Here is a 17,413-nt window from a genome sequence, read left to right as displayed (position 1 = left end):
GATATATTAAGAATGGAAGATCGAAGCAAGTGAAAGATACAACTACAAAGTACGAGAAAAAGGACGGGCCTGGGATTGAACTCTTCTGCTTATGAAGTAGAAACGGTAGCCATTGGATAACCAATCTCGTCACAGCATATCGCTTAAATTTGGTGGGAAACAAACTAAAAAATATACACGACCTCTATTTTTATTTTTTTTCAATTTAAGGTCTTTAGAATTGAAAGAATTTCGACGATACGATTTCCATTACCCACTTTTCCTACGGTACCATACAGCAAAAATTGTAATAGAACAAGAAATTATCAAAAATCTTCTTAGAAAAATGGCTGTACTGGCCCCTGTTAGTTTTTTTGTTTTCTTTTTTCCTGCTTGGTCTCTTTTCTATCTTGTTTAGTCATTTTCTTTCAGGCAAGGCAATAGATCCCTAAAATTCCTCTTCAAGACACTCAGTTGCTTTACCAGGCCTGCAATTAGACACGATTTTGATTTATTTCTTTTTTTCGGTTTCCTCAAACAGATGGATCTGGAGTACCCAACACGGTGTTCAAAGGAAATCAACGAGACTACACCAAGAAGGAATGTGTGCTAATTATCGATCGAGTGACGGGGGAAATTACGCTGGAAAAGCTTAACAGTAACATGCAGGTCAAAAAGACTCGGTAAGTAATTCGCGAATTTGGGACAATGTATTGAGCTATTCGAACCATCAAAGCTGTACGTTCAGTGATCCTCGGGCTCACGGACTATGCGGGATTACTCTGAAAATTTCCCTAGGTCACAAAAACGTTTGGGAATTTTCTTTTTTTTTCTAATCAAAGTTGACTTCTTGAAAGCAATTTAAACGAAATTCTTAAAAAAAAAGTCCGTGTAAGAATCATCTAAGAAATCGTCGGAGTAATACCTAAATAAGTAATCGGATGAAATTCTTTGAAACAATCTTAAACTAATACTGACCCAAGTTACCGTACAGCTGTATAGAGTTACATTAATGTCACTTTATATGCTACTTTAAAAATGGAATATTAAGTAATACTGCCTTACATGCCTCATTGAAGCAGTGTTAAAGTGGAGAAGGGCGCTATTACAGTTTAAATACGGCTGCATTTCCTAGCTCTTTGTTGGCTATTGCTAAAGTATAGCTACGGTCTGTACCGTATAGAACCTTTAGACAAAATTTTAAGGCTAAGTAGCCCGTCATTTGTTTTGGCAGTCATGTTAATATTGCAGCTCACAATTTCAAATTGTTATAACTCATTCCGCATAATCCAGCTTTTTATGAGCGCTAATGGCTGCCGCAAATAGGCTCGCTTTCTGATATGGATTAGTCGATATGACGTTTGGCTTGGGACCGTTCAAATAAAACGACCCAAGCCAAACGTCAAATCGACTTATCGCTACAAGAAAGCGAAGCCGTTTGCGGCAGCCATTAGCGCTTTTAAAAACCTGGATAAATGCTGGTTGGAAAGAGTATCACTGTACGCGCCCACATAAGGAAAGTATACTGATACTTTTTCAGCTAAGTCAGTGCAAATCCAACTGATTTTCTTTACTTTGAAATCGTGATGTCACTTGACAGCAATCATCAACTACGCGTACAGATTTCAATGACGGCCTACTTCGCCTTAATGCATGAAGAAAGCCATAGGTCATGTATTTTTGAGGCTTCATTGTATTTGCAAATTCTAAATTTATGTCATATTTTGCATATGAGATGAACCAGCCTAGGTCCCCAGTGGAGCATGGTATGCCTTTAACATAGAAGTTTACTAAGTGAAGTGAATTTTATCTATAATTCAATCCGTGATAGTTGCTGTTACTGAATGCCATTAAGTGTAACTCTCAAAATAATCTAAATAATCATATGATTTGCAAAATATGTAATTAACTTAGTTTTCCAAAACCTAAACCCAAATATACTGCACCGTTTGCATTATGTGCTCTATTGAAAATCGAGTTGCAACGCGACAAAGTTGGTCAAAAATCGATCTTCGCACGTTGATTAACCCATTTTTCAACGCAAAGCAGTATATAAAAAGGATACAAACTACGTCTTTTTTGCGTTCACCCTTGGCGTGTAAAGAAAAATTAGCTTTGACTTTTTATGAATTTTCACTAGAAAATATAGAAAACCAAAATTTTCTTTGGATCGGGTCTGCTCTAAATGGGAATATTTTTTGTTAGATAAAATATAGAAGAACGAAACATAATTTTGCAGGATTTTCAAGATATGACTGAATTTACAATTTACTTAGGTATTTGAAAGAGAGATGATGCATCATGTACTGCTCACACTATTTTGGCTCTCCTAGTCACGAATATTCGTAACTCTATTTGGCACGTGCTTTAAATGTAATTGACCAATAATAATAGATGACTCATGACAGCGTAACTGTTGCAGTAAATGTATTTCTTAATTTTCAAGGAATAAACAATCGTAGGTATACTGATACTATTTCACACTTCTATTCTAGGACGGAGAATAAGGCTGTGCCACCTCCTCAGCCGCCTCCTCAGATAAAGGTCGAAAACTCCACGGCGCGGCAAAGTTCCAAAACCAAAATCACTACCGGTTCCCGCAAGAACACTCCCATCAGCTTTGTGCCAAAACATTCGCCATTGCAGAACTCGCCTTCCTACCCGAACAAGAGTCCTCTCTCCGCACCGGCGTAAGTTACTTGTCCTCATTATAACAAGACCCATCAATAACCCCCCAATGTTCCGTTACAGTTGGAATGCCAACAATACTCAACAGACCTTGCCAAGCATCCCGATCATTGGGCTGGATGATGGCAATGATTTCATGACGGTGCCTTCTTCCTCGCTGCCCTCTGTTGTTCAGCATCAACAACAACAGCAGCATCAGCAACAGTCACAATCGATGCATCATGGCAACAATGCTCACAACACCAGTGGTGGCAGCAGCAGCAGTAGTAGTTCGCTCAACAACAGCAACAATCATCATACCAGTAACAATATCAACAGTAGCAGTAACCATAAGAACCATTCGAACAGCAGCGGTGCTGGTGTCCATGGCCTCGGGAGCAATAGCAATAGTCATCTCAATCCGTACAACAACCACCACGGTGGTGGTGGTGGTGACAACAATGTGGAGATTAACCTACCCTCGAGGGCACAAGCTTCGCCTCCTAGGGATACGGGATTCGTGAGTGTCAATCATGGATTTAGAATGGAAAGTGGCAAGTTGTTAAATATCTGAATAATTTTGTTTTAGTCCACGGGTTTACTAACTTCTTCGGACTCGGACTCGAGTGGTTCTAGCGACAGTGATAGTGGTTCCGATTCGGAAAGCACAACCGAAGACAATAACGACTCTCCGGTTAAAGGTAAGATCTTTTGCATTTGCTTTCTTAGGAATAGGTTTTTAGTAGAGTTAGATTTTTCTTGGTATTGTAGGAACACTCATATTATACGACTATCGTCCAATATTTAAAATTTCGCTGTGATAAATGTATATAAAGATTTATTTTAAACATTGATATAATGATTAGCCTACCACATGTAGTGAAGAAAATTGAAGGGTACAGTCTTATCTGCTTTCGTGCGGGGGTGAATATTTCTCGACTGCAGTTTTTTTGAGGCCATATTAGGCCCATCTTTTACGGGAGCGGGTAATTTGGCATAAATCCTTTTGGTATAAGGTCATTTAGCATAACGCCGTTTGGCATAACTAGAATGATATCCCTTTTTTCAAAATATGCCTGTTCTTGATGAAATTTGTTGATGCCAAAAGACCATTATACCAAATGGCAGTTATGTCAAATGTCCTTTATGCCAAATGACCCAGACCAATCTTCTACAGATGGTGTGCCTTCGTGTTACTCTATTAATGTCGTCAGCCGTCACTAAAGATCAGACGTAAATGAACTCATTCATCACCTCAAAAATATCCATGTTTATCGTGGCACTGCGTCAGCTACGCCTACCGTGAACGTACCATATTTGACGCGGGTCCAAACTTGACGCATTTTCTAATTATTTTTATTATAAATTAATTCTAGTTCAGAATAGCATTCAAAAATTTATTCCTTAATCTTCATTTACATGTTATTGTAAGATTTCAATCAAAAAAAGTTTATTTTTGATTAATAATAGGCAAAAAATAAAAATTATTTGAAAATTCATCCGACAAGTGCGTCAATTTTTTTCATTCCTTAGTGAATGTGCTAAATATTATTAATCAATTTTCATGAAAATATTGTGCTGTTTTACAGCAATATCATCAACAACAATCAGTAATATTCTTTTTGTAATTGTAATTGTAATTGCTCAATCCACACCCTGGCAGACAATTATCCGCCCATCTAGACACGGGCTGGGTGAGGACCTACCAAGCCTCCCCCGTTAACATGTCCTATACCGTTTAGCACACCGGGATCTTCCACAAGCAGGCGCCGGAATTAAAGCGGTCCCACAAGCTTCAGATACATTAAATAGATATAGTCCTTCTGGCACTAAACCGAATGGCGCCCTCCGCTTCACCACTAGTACTGCTTCCCCACACGCCAAGCACAATATCGAAAGTAGCGCGTTGTATAGCAAATACAGTACACCACCTCCGACACTATGCCAAATGTACAGGAAAAACAGCACCAGTAAGAAAGCGGAAGGCGCACCACTCGGTTCAGTGCCAGAAGGACTATAAGTATAACGAAGAAGAAATGAAAAGATAGTAGAGTTGGTTCGGTTATTTGATTGCTGAAACGAAAAAAACAGAAAAAACAGAAACAAAGTGTTAACATTAAAACGGGGTTTTATAATTGATAAATGTATCGATAGTTTCTCATCTGTTACGTTTCCTTATCGTAGCGCTGTCGATTTTTTCCATCTCCAGGGTGTTCGTCTCCGCTCGAGCAATGAGGACCATGATGAAATGAGAATATAAAAAATGTGAGCATTAGTGTTGATCTAGTAATAGATTAATTTAAACTGTTTTTCATGTGCTAAGTAACTTGTAAACTCCTACTCAATTATGTTTTGTTGGCCTACACGTTTTATTTAGACACAATTTTTATTTAGAAAACTATTTGGATCCGAGATTTTAGGTGCAGATTGAGCATGTTTGATAAAACAAGCATCCTGTTTTCAGTTAAAGAATGTTCAAGAAGTTGATGATTCTGTTATTTATACTGGCTACATACAAGAATTCACTATTGATGTAATATATGGATATTGAAAGTTCCAACGCGCGATTATAATACTTCAGTTTTCGTGCTGTTGTATTGGTGTAAGTAGTGGGAAACCAATCAGTTTGGTGATTCTAACGGTAACAAATAGCAAGACGAAAGGAAAGTTGATAATCTATCATCATTATGATTTCATTATGATTTCAATCCTAATTTAATAAATTCCGCGTATGATTCGGCAATTTTAACAATTTATTCATGTGTATTCCAAGAAAACAGACTACGAGCATTTATTACCTGTTGCAAGGTTCCTAAGTGATCAGATATTTATCATTTTCTACAGCCTAATTTAATAATACCTACATTGGGTTGTAACAAAAATTTGATCTTGGGATGTTGATTTGCCTCCTAATCATAGTTTCGACAATAGTCACATGCTTACTATCCCTTATGGCAGTGTTGTTGATTCTATTGTCTATCGCTCATCAGTTTCGCGCCACCCGGCAGGGACTTGGTCCTATGTACCCAATACTCTGCTGTGTCTTAACTTCACGCAATACATTCTGTAGATGTGTGATACAGTTTGCGGAATATTATGATTTATCACTTCGTTCAGATGGAAAATTCTGTTATGATACCATATTCACATATCAGATAACTCCCACCTGGAACGATGTAATACATCGGAGACATGTAGATTCAGATGTATGTATACGATCTATGCCTAGTTCGGCTCTGATCGACAGGCAATCAGTGTATTCAGTTTTTCAACTAGCTTGAAGCGATGAACGTTTCAAGACAAGCTCTCCACTATATCTGCTAGCAATCACCGGTCGTCGATAGACATTTCGGTTCTTTTCTGCTAAAGATAGATCCGATTATATGCCAAAGACTATGGCTCATGCTTTTCAATACAGCTGGAAAAACAAGAACTACACCCAGCACCAAATAGTACGTAACTATGAGGCGGACCGGAAGGTTTGATGAGCAATCCCCACCATCAACAACAATCAGTAATATTCTTTTATTCATAAATTGACGTCGATTTTTTTTTCTATTTTTAAGGTTTAAGACACATTTTTGTATGAAAATCTTGTGCGTCAAATTAGGCACACAATGTTCCTAATTATTTGCTACCAGCATTTATTTTGTTTTGGTACCAGCATTTATTTTGTTTTGGACGAGTTCCTCACCAGTCTGACTTTTGACTGTTTAACATATCTTTCATCGCACAGTGCGTTGCTCCATAGACAAAAATAAAATTTCAAATTATTTTATCTGGCGATAATAAGTATCCATAAGTGTTTATTGATAGCATCAGTTATTGAAACATGTATTTATAAACTATACAAAGCACTTAAACTACCACAACAAGCGTCGAAAGTGGCAGTTGTCGGCAGGGCTGTGCATTTTCGAAAGCATTTTGTGAAACACGAAGGCTTGGTTGCGTCGTCTCGATGGTGACGAACAACTGTGTCGCTTCGTTCTTCTTTCACCACTCATTCGTTGCGTTACCTGATTGAAAGTAGCAAACAAGAAAGGGGAAATGAAAGAGTAAGAACTTCGTTTCATTTGATTTCATTAAAATCTATCAGAATGTTTCAAATTTGATTTTACCTATTTTTTGCAATAGTAATGCGTATAACTTGTTAGGTAATAAATTAAGATAGAGAAAATATGCGGGCCACCACGTCGTTCATTTGAATTGATCAGCTCCTAAAGTTAGAGACTACCGATTGAAAGACCAGCGTGCTGCGGTGAGGCTCTGATATATGACGCGCGACGCACAGGCAGCACGAAAGAAATGAAAGACTACGCTTGCTGCGATGAAAGGAAATGTTTGTCGGATTGAAACGAAACAGTAGAGTTTCAATCGATAGGGAAGCTTGAGTCAGTCAGTTGGGGACTGAAAATGCTTTCAATGAATTGAAAATGGACGGCCCTGGTTGTCGGAGTAGCAGAAAAACTAGAATTTGTCGCATGTTTTAAGCAATCTTTCAACTAGCACTGAGAGTGTTGAAACCTATATATTCAATCAAAATCTAAAAGAGAACATGACTGAAGGTTGGTAAAGTATGTCTGATGTGATAAGAACACCAATTTTTACTTTGAATGTGAGAAATCGGCACGTTGGGTTGGCTATGAAATCAAACTTATGAAATACTAACATGTAACTTTGATTATCGATTCAAAAAAAGGTTCCACCGAGTTCCACCCCAAATCATGCACAGACATGTTTCTTAGAGTGTACTCTAAGAGGTCTGAAAGATATAGCTGCAACTCCCTGCAACTCTTCGAGATTTTAGACAATTTTGAGGTATACCGGGTACCCCCACGTTTAATCTGACCACGTACGACCACGTTTAATCTGAACAGAACGCAGAATCAAAACAAAACAGTGAAATAGGTAACCAGAAACACGTTTCTAGGGTGACTAGATGTTCAAATTAAAAATGAACCCCGATGGTTTGCATGAGCTACCGTTCAAATTAGCGGGGGTGCACGGTACTCCTTAACCAGCATAAGCATGAAAATCTGTTGTTTGTGATAAAAAAAAAAAACCGAAAATCTTGCAACGTTATGTGATCTCGGCTCAACCTGGCATTACACCTTAGCAAGTTTATGCTTAAAATAATATATTTTAAGTGTAGTTTCCAAGATTTTATAAAAAATTTAAATTAAAAACTGAAAAATTAAAAAATTTGCGATTTTTTACATAAAGGCATATAAGTCTCTTTTGCAGCTGGGAGTGAGAAGAGACATGTTTGCAAATAACATCATTATGAGCAATAAAAGTACTAATTGCAAGGTTTTTTTTTGAAAAATAATTAAATTGGCGCTTAGGACAGTTTGGCGATTATGCGCCATATATGCAAATTGTAGCTCTTTTAACCAGAAACAACTTTCCCTTCCATACCAAGGTGCTCAAATGGCTTGATCTTTCAGTTTTGATTTTTGTCCCGCATTTCCATACATTCAACGCACTGTGCATCGTTTCAAATTCTCAACTAATAATAGGCCTTTCCATGTGACAGGTCCGTCTATGCATTTGTTTACATCGGTGGAGGACCGTTGCTAACACGGGACTGTCATCTCCATAGAAGAACTGTCAAAGAGCTTCCCGATCAGCTGATTTGAAACGTCTTGTTAATAGGCCTTATCCATGTTATCCGCGAAGCAAACAAACAGACCGGCTCTCGTGAAAATCGTACTCGAATGATCTGGACAATTTTTCGTCGTCACGCACACGACCAGATTTTCTCCAGGGATTGATTGTCTAGCAATGTCAAAAGGACATGCTAAGAGTCTTCTTCATGCGATTTTTAAAGGAAACTTTCCAGAGATTTTGTTTAACTACTATTAGAAGGATTACTCGAGATATTTATCTTGGAATTCCTATTGGATTTATATCCTTGCTTCTTTAAAACACACCTTCATCGATTCTGTTCAAATTTTTTTTCCAGAGACTAGCTTATATACCCGGGAATTTTCTTGAGATTCATCTTAGAATTTATTTAAGGATACCGCATATATTTAAAAATATTCTCGATGTAGGGGGGTCCGTAGCCTTTAGGTTACGCTTTCGCTTCATAAGCGGAAGGTCATGGGTTCGATTCCCAGCCCCTCCACAAAAAAAAACCGTCCAGCCACCAGAAGACGCCACACGGAGGACCGTGCTTTGGGGAGCACATCCATCCTCCGTCAGTAGCAGATGGTGACTGATGTCGAATTCGTTTTTGAACCTAGGTTGGAACTGGCGCAACCAGTTCTGAATCACAGTTTCAACCCCAATCCGATTCAGGTTCGACCGAACTACAATTTGTTTGACATTGGTTTATTTATGTGTTGATCACCGACCCAGTTCCTAAAAACGAAAACGACATGAGACAAACCGAATAGCCTCAAACGACTCGGTAACACGACAAAATGAACCACCGCACAGTGATTTATTTCATCGATTTCACGATCAAAATAGAATAACTTCAAAACTATTGGTTCTAGATGTTTGGTGTCTTCGATGAAGTTTCTTGATATTAAAACGCGCTTCTTTTGGTATTAGGGGTAAGATGATCAATTCACCCACAAGTGAGATAAAAAAATATTGTTTCTAAAAATTAAGTTAGAGATTTCAAGTCTTCGGCAAAGTTGTAGAGTATGTAATTGCAAACAACTTTGCCGAAGACGCAAAATTTCTATATATTCGTGGTAATGAGATATGGAGCATTTTGTCTTCGACACCCCTTAAAACTTGTTTTTTGTACATAACTTTTTAATAGAATTTTTCACATTTTTCGAATCTTCTACAAAGTTGTTTGGATCGATAAAATACACATTTTTGCTGAACACGAAAACCTTGTATCTCTTATCGTTAAAAAGTTATAAACAAATTTATGTTAAATTATAGTCCACTTTCACCTTAAAAATCTCCATTCTACGCAAAATGACGCAGCTAGTTTCATGGCAACTTAAAGTTCTAACTCTCTACTTTTGCATGCAGGTAATAACTTTTGGAAACAAAAGGTTTTTTGCAGTGTTTTTCACAGATGATACACTCCCGTGCAAATGTTTGGGATCACCCTCTAAAAACATGAACAATTGTTTCCCTAATACAAAAGCAAAAAAATAATAACTTTAGCACTTTAGCAAGCTCTTAGTTAAGAAATGTGGCAAGTGCTCTAAGAACAAGCTGAGAAATAGGCTTTGTAACAGTTTGTAAGGAAGTGATTCCAAAAAGAAGAACAATAAACATTCCCTAAATTTCAAGAAAGTGAAAGGCTCTCGGGCTAGGTATTGGATATATATAGAAAGCGTTGTGTTTGGTTGGACATCTAATTCTTCCGAAAGAGGTGCACTTTGCCTAAAAGGACCACGTGATTATTGAGCTGAAATCGAATTCAGGTTAACTTCTGCTTCCATGAGTCCTCTAGTGGCGTAGGGGTAACGTGCCCTAACTATAGATCAGGGAGTCGTGAGTTCGATTCACTGAGAAGACGTGTAACTTTTTCGCAAAACTTCACATTAATTTGTCCATTTAATCCAATTGCAAAGTATATGTAATGTTTAGCTTTTCGGTAGTTGTTAAACTTCCACTCGGCTGGTTAGCCGTAAACCATTCAACACATTTTCTTAATTTTGTATACTAAATTCATACTTAAAGTTGTGACCTTTTTTTAAAAAAACATGGCTGATTTCCTCAGAATTAGATTAATTATTTCAAATCAATGTGTCAATAGATTCGTAATCTTATATTCTTTGAAAGGCGCTTACGAAAATTTGGTGGAAAATTCTGAAAACTATTCAAATTCAATGAAAGCATCATTCAAGTCATCGTGCAAAAGTTTGGGTTCACCTGAACTTACTAAAAACACGATAGTTCTGTGAAATCTCAAGCCAATCATGAACGCGCCATTATTTTCGTTTGGAAAAGTTATGAACTATTGAAATTGGTTGAAAAATGGTAGAGATATTGACAAAAATGATTTGCGTGCGGCTCAGGTGATCCCAAGCTTTTGCACGATAAGCATCATACTGAGGGGTAAACCCAAACTTTCGCACGATAACTTGAATGACTGTTTCATTGATATTGAGTAGTTTTCACATTTTCCCTCCTAAATTTTGCAAGCGCTCTTCAAAGAATATAAGATTACGATTCTTAACATACATTGTTTTTTTATATTTTTATCGATCCAATTCTGAGGAAAATGGCCATGTTTTTCCAGTGTGTTTTTTTTAAGTAAAAATTTAGTATACAAAATTCGGAAACTGTTTCCGGGAAAATTCTTACGAAGTGAAAATAACTCATTGGCTTTCAAATGCGCTATAGAGAGTTTAAATTGGACGTGTAATCACAAAGATGTGGACCAAACAATTGTTCATGTTTTTAGAGGGTGATCCCAAACATTTGCACGGGAGTGTATCATCTGTGAAAAACACTGCAAAAAACCTTTTGTTTCCAAAAGTTATTACCTGCATGCAAAAGTAGAGAGTTAGAACTTTAAGTTGCCATGAAACTAGCTGCGTCATTTTGCGTAGAATGGAGATTTTTAAGGTGAAAGTGGACTAAAATTTAACATAAATTTGTTTATAACTTTTTAACGATAAGAGATACAAGGTTTTCGTGTTCAGCAAAAATGTGTATTTTATCGATCCAAACAACTTTGTAGAAGATTCGAAAAATGTGAAAAATTCTATTAAAAAGTTATGTACAAAAAACAAGTTTTAAGGGGTGTCGAAGACAAAATGCTCCATATCTCATTACCACGAATATATAGAAATTTTGCGTCTTCGGCAAAGTTGTTTGCAATTACATACTCTACAACTTTGCCGAAGACTTGAAATCTCTAACTCAATTTTTAGAAACAATATTTTTTTTATCTCACTTGTGGGTGAATTGATCATCTTACCCCTAATACCAAAAGAAGCGCCTTTTAATATCAAGAAACTTCATCAAAGACATCAAACATCTAGAACCAATAGTTTTGAAGTTATTCTATTTTGATCGTGAAATCGATGAAATAAATCACTGTGCACCGCAAGAGCAATGGACTATGGCTTATATGGAAATTGATTGGACTAATAGCAAAGCACTCTCCTACCTGCTCGGTGTGAGAGTAAAAGAGTAGAAAAGAGTGAAAGTAGATGTAAATATAGATAAGTTGAAAATAGATCTGTATCGGTAAAGAAGCTACAGATGAACTATACTGCCCATACATGCATGTCAGTCCCATGTTTGCTGGATTTCCTATCCACATGGGACAGTTATGCGTTTATGGGCAGTATAATTGAGTGCCTTCCATATAAACATGAGAAATTGTTATTTTTTTTTTTATTTTTTTAAGTCAATTCTTCAAAAATTCATCATACAAATCGTAAACCGATAAATCGTATGATAAATCGATTCTTAAGGGGCAGAATCCGTCATTGATTCGGAAATTGTTTCAGAGATTTTCAAAATAATGTCTACAGAACTTCTTCGGCTGATTTCTCTAGTGATTGTTTTGAAAAAATCTGTACAAATTCTACCACGTTTTCTGTTTTTATATTTTTATGTGTATTATTCTTTTTTTATTGAGAATTTCTAGGGGCATATCTATAAGAGTTTCTTTATTTACTATTTTGGAGGTTGTTGGAAATTAAGATGATAACGTAATCTTTGTAAGGATCCACGAAACAAATTCAAAAAGTTTCTTAAATGTTCTGTTGGGGAATATTTATCGAAATTCACGTGGAATCTATGGAGAGAAAATGCGAATAAGAATAATTTAGTGCTGATTTTTGGACGATGGCAATGAAAAATTTATGAAAGAATCCCTTAAGCGGAATTCTATTGTTTTTTTTTTTGCAAATTGCTAAATAAATTAACGGAAAGATGTATTCAAATGAATCCGTGGAAAAATATCTGAAGGAGTTTCAGAATAAATTTTGGCAAATAACAATGAAATAATTATTCTCGTTCTTGTTTTTGAGGCATCGCTGAAAACAATGCAGGATTTTTTTAAAAAGTTCCCAAAGTATTTGTTAAAAAAATGCATTTTTTTTCTGCAACAGCTGCAATGATTTATTGAATATTCGAGAAATACTTGAGAAATTCATTATAGAATTTTATTATTAATTATTTAAAGTAAACCCATTAAATTTATTTTCAAGATTCTCTATTAAATCCAGCAGGGTTATTTATCTACGGGTCCTCGAGAGATTACCAAATAACTGCATTACCGAATTTGTGCAGCAAGTCTTGTCAGTATAATATATCTTTATGAAAACCATGGAAATATTATTCAAAGATGTATTGAAATCTCTTAAAATAAATCTCGGAGAAAGCGTTGAATTAACCTCGAAGATATTTCGGAAAAAAGATGCAAGCGAATTTCCTAGAAAATGATTTAAAAATCCTAGTAAAGCTGGAGGAATATCAAATCAGAAGTATTTCTTGATAATATACCTGGCAATGTTTCATGTAAACTTGTATGCAATTTAAGTTGTTAGTCGCTTGGAAGATTTTCAGTGCTATTACATAAAAAAATAGGAGGAATCCTTATAAAAAGTTATGATGGATCTTCTGGATACATTCGTCACAACGCTTATCTGGAAAAATTTAGAATAATTTAGAATTTTTGTGAGAACTTTTCTTGATTTCGGAGGAATTGATTTACTATTGTAGTGGGTCGCTATTTTTTTCTGATTGATCATTTTGAGTCACCTTTTCTAACATTTTTTGAATATACTCCCACGTGTAGGTAAATCAGAAAATAGAATGTAATTTATTATCCATACTAGCAAAATCTCAAAATTATTTAAATTCCTAATGGGGCTAAAAAAACTCCAAAAGCATTCGCACATTTTTTCTCCATAATCTTTAGAAATCAAAGAATAGCTTCTTCGGAAATTTGTTTGCTCTGAAGGTCACAAAATTAGGCAAAACGCAGAGCCTACCAGATTTCCGATGCTGCACCAATAAAAAGATTTCAATAGATCTGAAGGTTTGACAAACTTTCTTTTATGTTTAAAAAAAACTAAAACGGTGTTCATTATAAGCTTATTACTCCTAATTCGCAAGTAATTTTGATTTTACCGTAAATGGCCAAATTATATACGCGTAACGGTCTGTCCAAAATACTTTGATCGCCCTACGTGACATTGCCAAACTGAATACGTTTCTGTTAAATTCGTCGAAAAGCGATGGTGCTCTACAGATACCAAGGCGTTTAAGGACCAGTTGGGGGTTATATAAAGTATGAAGTAGTAAAATAGAGAATCATGCAATGCTTTTAGGCATATTCTTTCTACATGTCTATGTGAGGCCATTGACCGTCCCTTGCCAGTGTGGCACATGTAACAACTTATATTTTATCGGAAACTATAGTCTATATTTAAGAATAAAAAGATCGAGTAGTTAGATATCTATAAAACATAATTCGCACTGTAGTATAATGTAAAAAGCACCGTAATCCTAACGACACAATTTCTTTATCTGTTTTCTTTCACCTGATTGCCATCTATTACGTATTGTTCCTTCACCACTGGGGTCCATTGGCAAACTTTCCTGGTACTAATTGGAAACTCCCGGGTATGGTTCGGTTGGTCCATGGTTACGTTTCCACCCTACGGAATGGTGTCATTCTCTGCATCCCGTGCTGCAAACGACATGATAGAATCAATTTTCGACATAGGTCCAACCCGGTCGGACTCGCTCAACAATCGTTCGCTTCCTACGCATCTACTGACGGAAGATCTGTGCCTGTCGGAGTCCAACTCCGATTCGGACTAGAGACGCCCAACAGAGACAACCTACGCATGCCGCGCATCAAAACTATAAGGAACGAGAAACGGTACAACCGCTATGTATCTGCGGTCATCCGGAGAGAAAGAGGTAAGCAACTCGGAGCACTCTATTTTTGTAGGGAAACTATTTATATTGAAATGGAAATATACCAATTCGCTAAGGAAAGCGCAGGAACCAATTCTTCAATCAATGAAGACAGTCAGAGGGTCGCGGGTGGTTTATTAACGACTGAAGAAGTAAGGCTAAGAGTGAGATGATAGGGAGTCATTCTGGTTTTAAGCATGGCCACTATTTAGTTTTGCTTGTTCCGATTACGAAACGATGGCGCTGCCAAATATACAGACCGAAAACAACGGAAACGACCGTCAGAGTAGGATAGTTTTCTCTTCGCAAATATTTCTCATTCTTTTGGGAGAGGTATCCGTTCATTTGTATGTTATTTTATTTTGTTTTCTTTATTGTCTCTTAGTTCGTTCATATTTTCACCGCGCTATTACGACTAGTTTTTTGTGTCCTTAGGTACTAAATATTTAAATGGAAACATGGTAGTCAAAGGAATCCTCTTCCTGCTGGAAACCAAGACAAACACACAGCTATTAAATAGTAGAAAGAGGAAACCTTGAGTTTGGTTGTAGTCATGTCGCTAGAAGAAACTTCAAAGAGTTGGAGAATGCTCTTCCCCACTAAACTATGCCACGAATCAAGTGTTTGTGTGGAAAGGAAGGTTTTTTCTACACAATCAACAGAAAGACGGAATGCAATTTTCACGTCGTTTGTTTTTAAAGAGCTTTAGAAATTCTTCAAACAAGGAAGGGGCTGTTAGCTAATATGTACAGCAGGAAACAGTTGTGTATGCTATATTGATAACTTACCGTAATTATTACAGAAAACTACCATAAACAAGCAAATAAAATATGTTAATTGATTTGAACAAGAGTGGCAGCCAAACTGTCAATAGAACTAAAAAGAACTCATTTTGATTACAATCCTGCAGCACTTGGTTGGTTTATCTTGTCTGTTGCGTATCAGGCCTTCTATCGGACGCGACTCTCTTTCGTTATATCACATAAAAAATTTACATACTTTTTGTTAACTTCGCAAACCGATTTTATCACTTGCTAGACCTCCATGTTTAGCAGTCGCTGGGTGTAATTGTACAGTTGTACGACATGATTACTACGGGACTATTGTAATTGTTTTTCTGTTTGGTATATTTTATGCACGTTTCTCATCGAACTCTTGGAAGGACACTTGGTACTTGGCTCAATTCCTAATCAACTCCTCCAAGTGATCACGCGATTCTTAGCTGTACCAGTGCAGTATGATCTGTTAAATCATCCTAAGATCTTTGGCAGGTTTGTTCTTCTTCTTATTAGCATAACGTCCTCACTGAGACAAAGCCTGCTTCTCAGCTTAGTGATGAGCACTTCCACAGTTATTAACTGAGAACTTTCTTTGCCAAAGTTGCCATTTTCGCATTCGTATATCGTGTGGCAGGTACGATGATACTCTTTGCCCAGGGGAGTCAAGGAAATTTCCATTACGAAAAGATCCTGTACCGTGAATCGAACCCAGATACCTTCAGTATGGCTTTGCTTTGTAGCCGCGGACTCTAACTAGGCCCATTGGCAGGTTTGTGTAAACATTGATTTCAAGAATATCAATTTTCATTGCCGTAGATGCCCATTTACAGGCATATTCATCGTAGCTAGTGACGCTGAGCTTATTATATATCATTACCCCAAGATGCCTAAGGGATCGCTTGTAATCACCTACCAAGAAGAACGCCCTTTGCCCAGACTTGCGGTTGTCGACCATCTGGGCCAGTCGCAGTTTGCTTGAACTTATCCGTTCCTCAACTATGCAGATAGAGTGCGCTGCTGTCACCTCTACTTCCTCCATCGATTCGCCATAGACCACTAGGGTAATGTCGTCGGCGAAGTCAACAATCCACACTGGGCCAGGAACAGAATTCAACCAGCCAAACTTCTAGCGCTTTAGAAGTGCATTTCTTCGGATTGGTGTCAAAGGAGACTTATCTTGAATTTATTTGTTCTTTAATTTGGTGATAAAGTTAGTTGGAAATTTTGCTGCATAGGTGGCGCTGCGATGCTAATTATTTTATTTCGCGTCCTAGAGCTTTTGCGTCTTCGGCAAAGCTTTAGAACGTGTAAAAATACGACAAGTTGTTGAAGGCATCAAAGTTCTTGTACTTCAAATTACAAAGTTATGCTACAAAATGTGTAAATCACTTAAATTTTACGTTTTTATCTTTTAACGTCCAAATCGTAAAATGTTTCATTTTAAACACCATGCGTCGCTTAAATTCGATAACATGATAACAAAATCTTGTTTTTATGTAAATATTCAAATTTTAGAACAAATCATTGTACAAATATCATAATTTTTAACATAACTTTGTTCCAAAATACGCTAAATTTCATCTACCAAATGTCAAAGATTGCCGGATGTATATTTTGATACCGTTTTGATTCATATTACGGACAGCTTCAAATTCCGGACACTCTACTTTGTAAGGGAAACATTTCAAACGAAAGGTGCCTCTTTAGTGGTTTGACTATTCCAATTGATTACTAGACTTTTCTACTTATGATTCCATGAGCTGTCCGGAACTCGAATCAAAGTGTCCGGAATATGATGCGAAAGTAAAAAAACGTCCGTAATAAAAATCATGGAGAGACCACACATTTTTATTCACTTAAAATTGTTCATGTTGCAGAATCAAAATCTTCACCCACCATTCGAAAGTTAAGTGTTTTGAAGGCACGATAACGCGAAAGAATCAAACAATATGATTTATTTTATATGCTTTTTGATGAGTTATACGCCCCTATGGCCTTAAGCGTCCGTAATATGATTCAAAATGGTATATTTGAGATATCTGGATCTAAAATAAAAATAGAATAGTTGCCTCTGGTGTTCAATATTAACACCCGTCGGAAGGAGAAGCCTAAGAACGTCA

At 36.8% G+C, this 17,413-nt stretch overlaps 1 protein-coding gene across 3 annotated transcripts in view; it reads left to right on the top strand.

Moving 5' to 3' along the window:
• Positions 1-15,364, top strand: part of LOC5579798 (ell-associated factor Eaf) — a 31,466-nt gene extending 16,102 nt beyond the window's left edge. The window contains exons 2-7 of one of the 3 annotated variants that reach the window (XR_002501124.1): positions 521-662; positions 2,475-2,669; positions 2,731-3,166; positions 3,236-3,347; positions 14,300-15,064; positions 15,100-15,364. Coding sequence is in view for 2 of the 3 variants with exons in the window: in XM_001648062.2 (XP_001648112.1) it covers positions 521-662; positions 2,475-2,669; positions 2,731-3,166; positions 3,236-3,347; positions 14,300-14,415 (1,001 nt within the window). In the remaining variant the exon portion in view is untranslated. Of the gene's footprint in view, positions 1-520; positions 663-2,474; positions 2,670-2,730; positions 3,167-3,235; positions 3,348-14,299 lie in introns of all 3 variants that reach the window. The other 2 variants (XM_001648061.2, XM_001648062.2) reach the window with 2 other exon arrangements.
• The last annotated feature ends 2,049 nt before the right edge of the window (positions 15,365-17,413 follow it).

This window comes from Aedes aegypti, chromosome 3 (assembly GCF_002204515.2).
Source record: "Aedes aegypti strain LVP_AGWG chromosome 3, AaegL5.0 Primary Assembly, whole genome shotgun sequence".
Classification (NCBI taxonomy): Eukaryota; Metazoa; Arthropoda; class Insecta; order Diptera; family Culicidae; genus Aedes; species Aedes aegypti.
The sequence above is the reverse complement of the archived record's forward strand: the minus strand, read 5'-3'. Positions and strand labels throughout refer to the sequence as shown.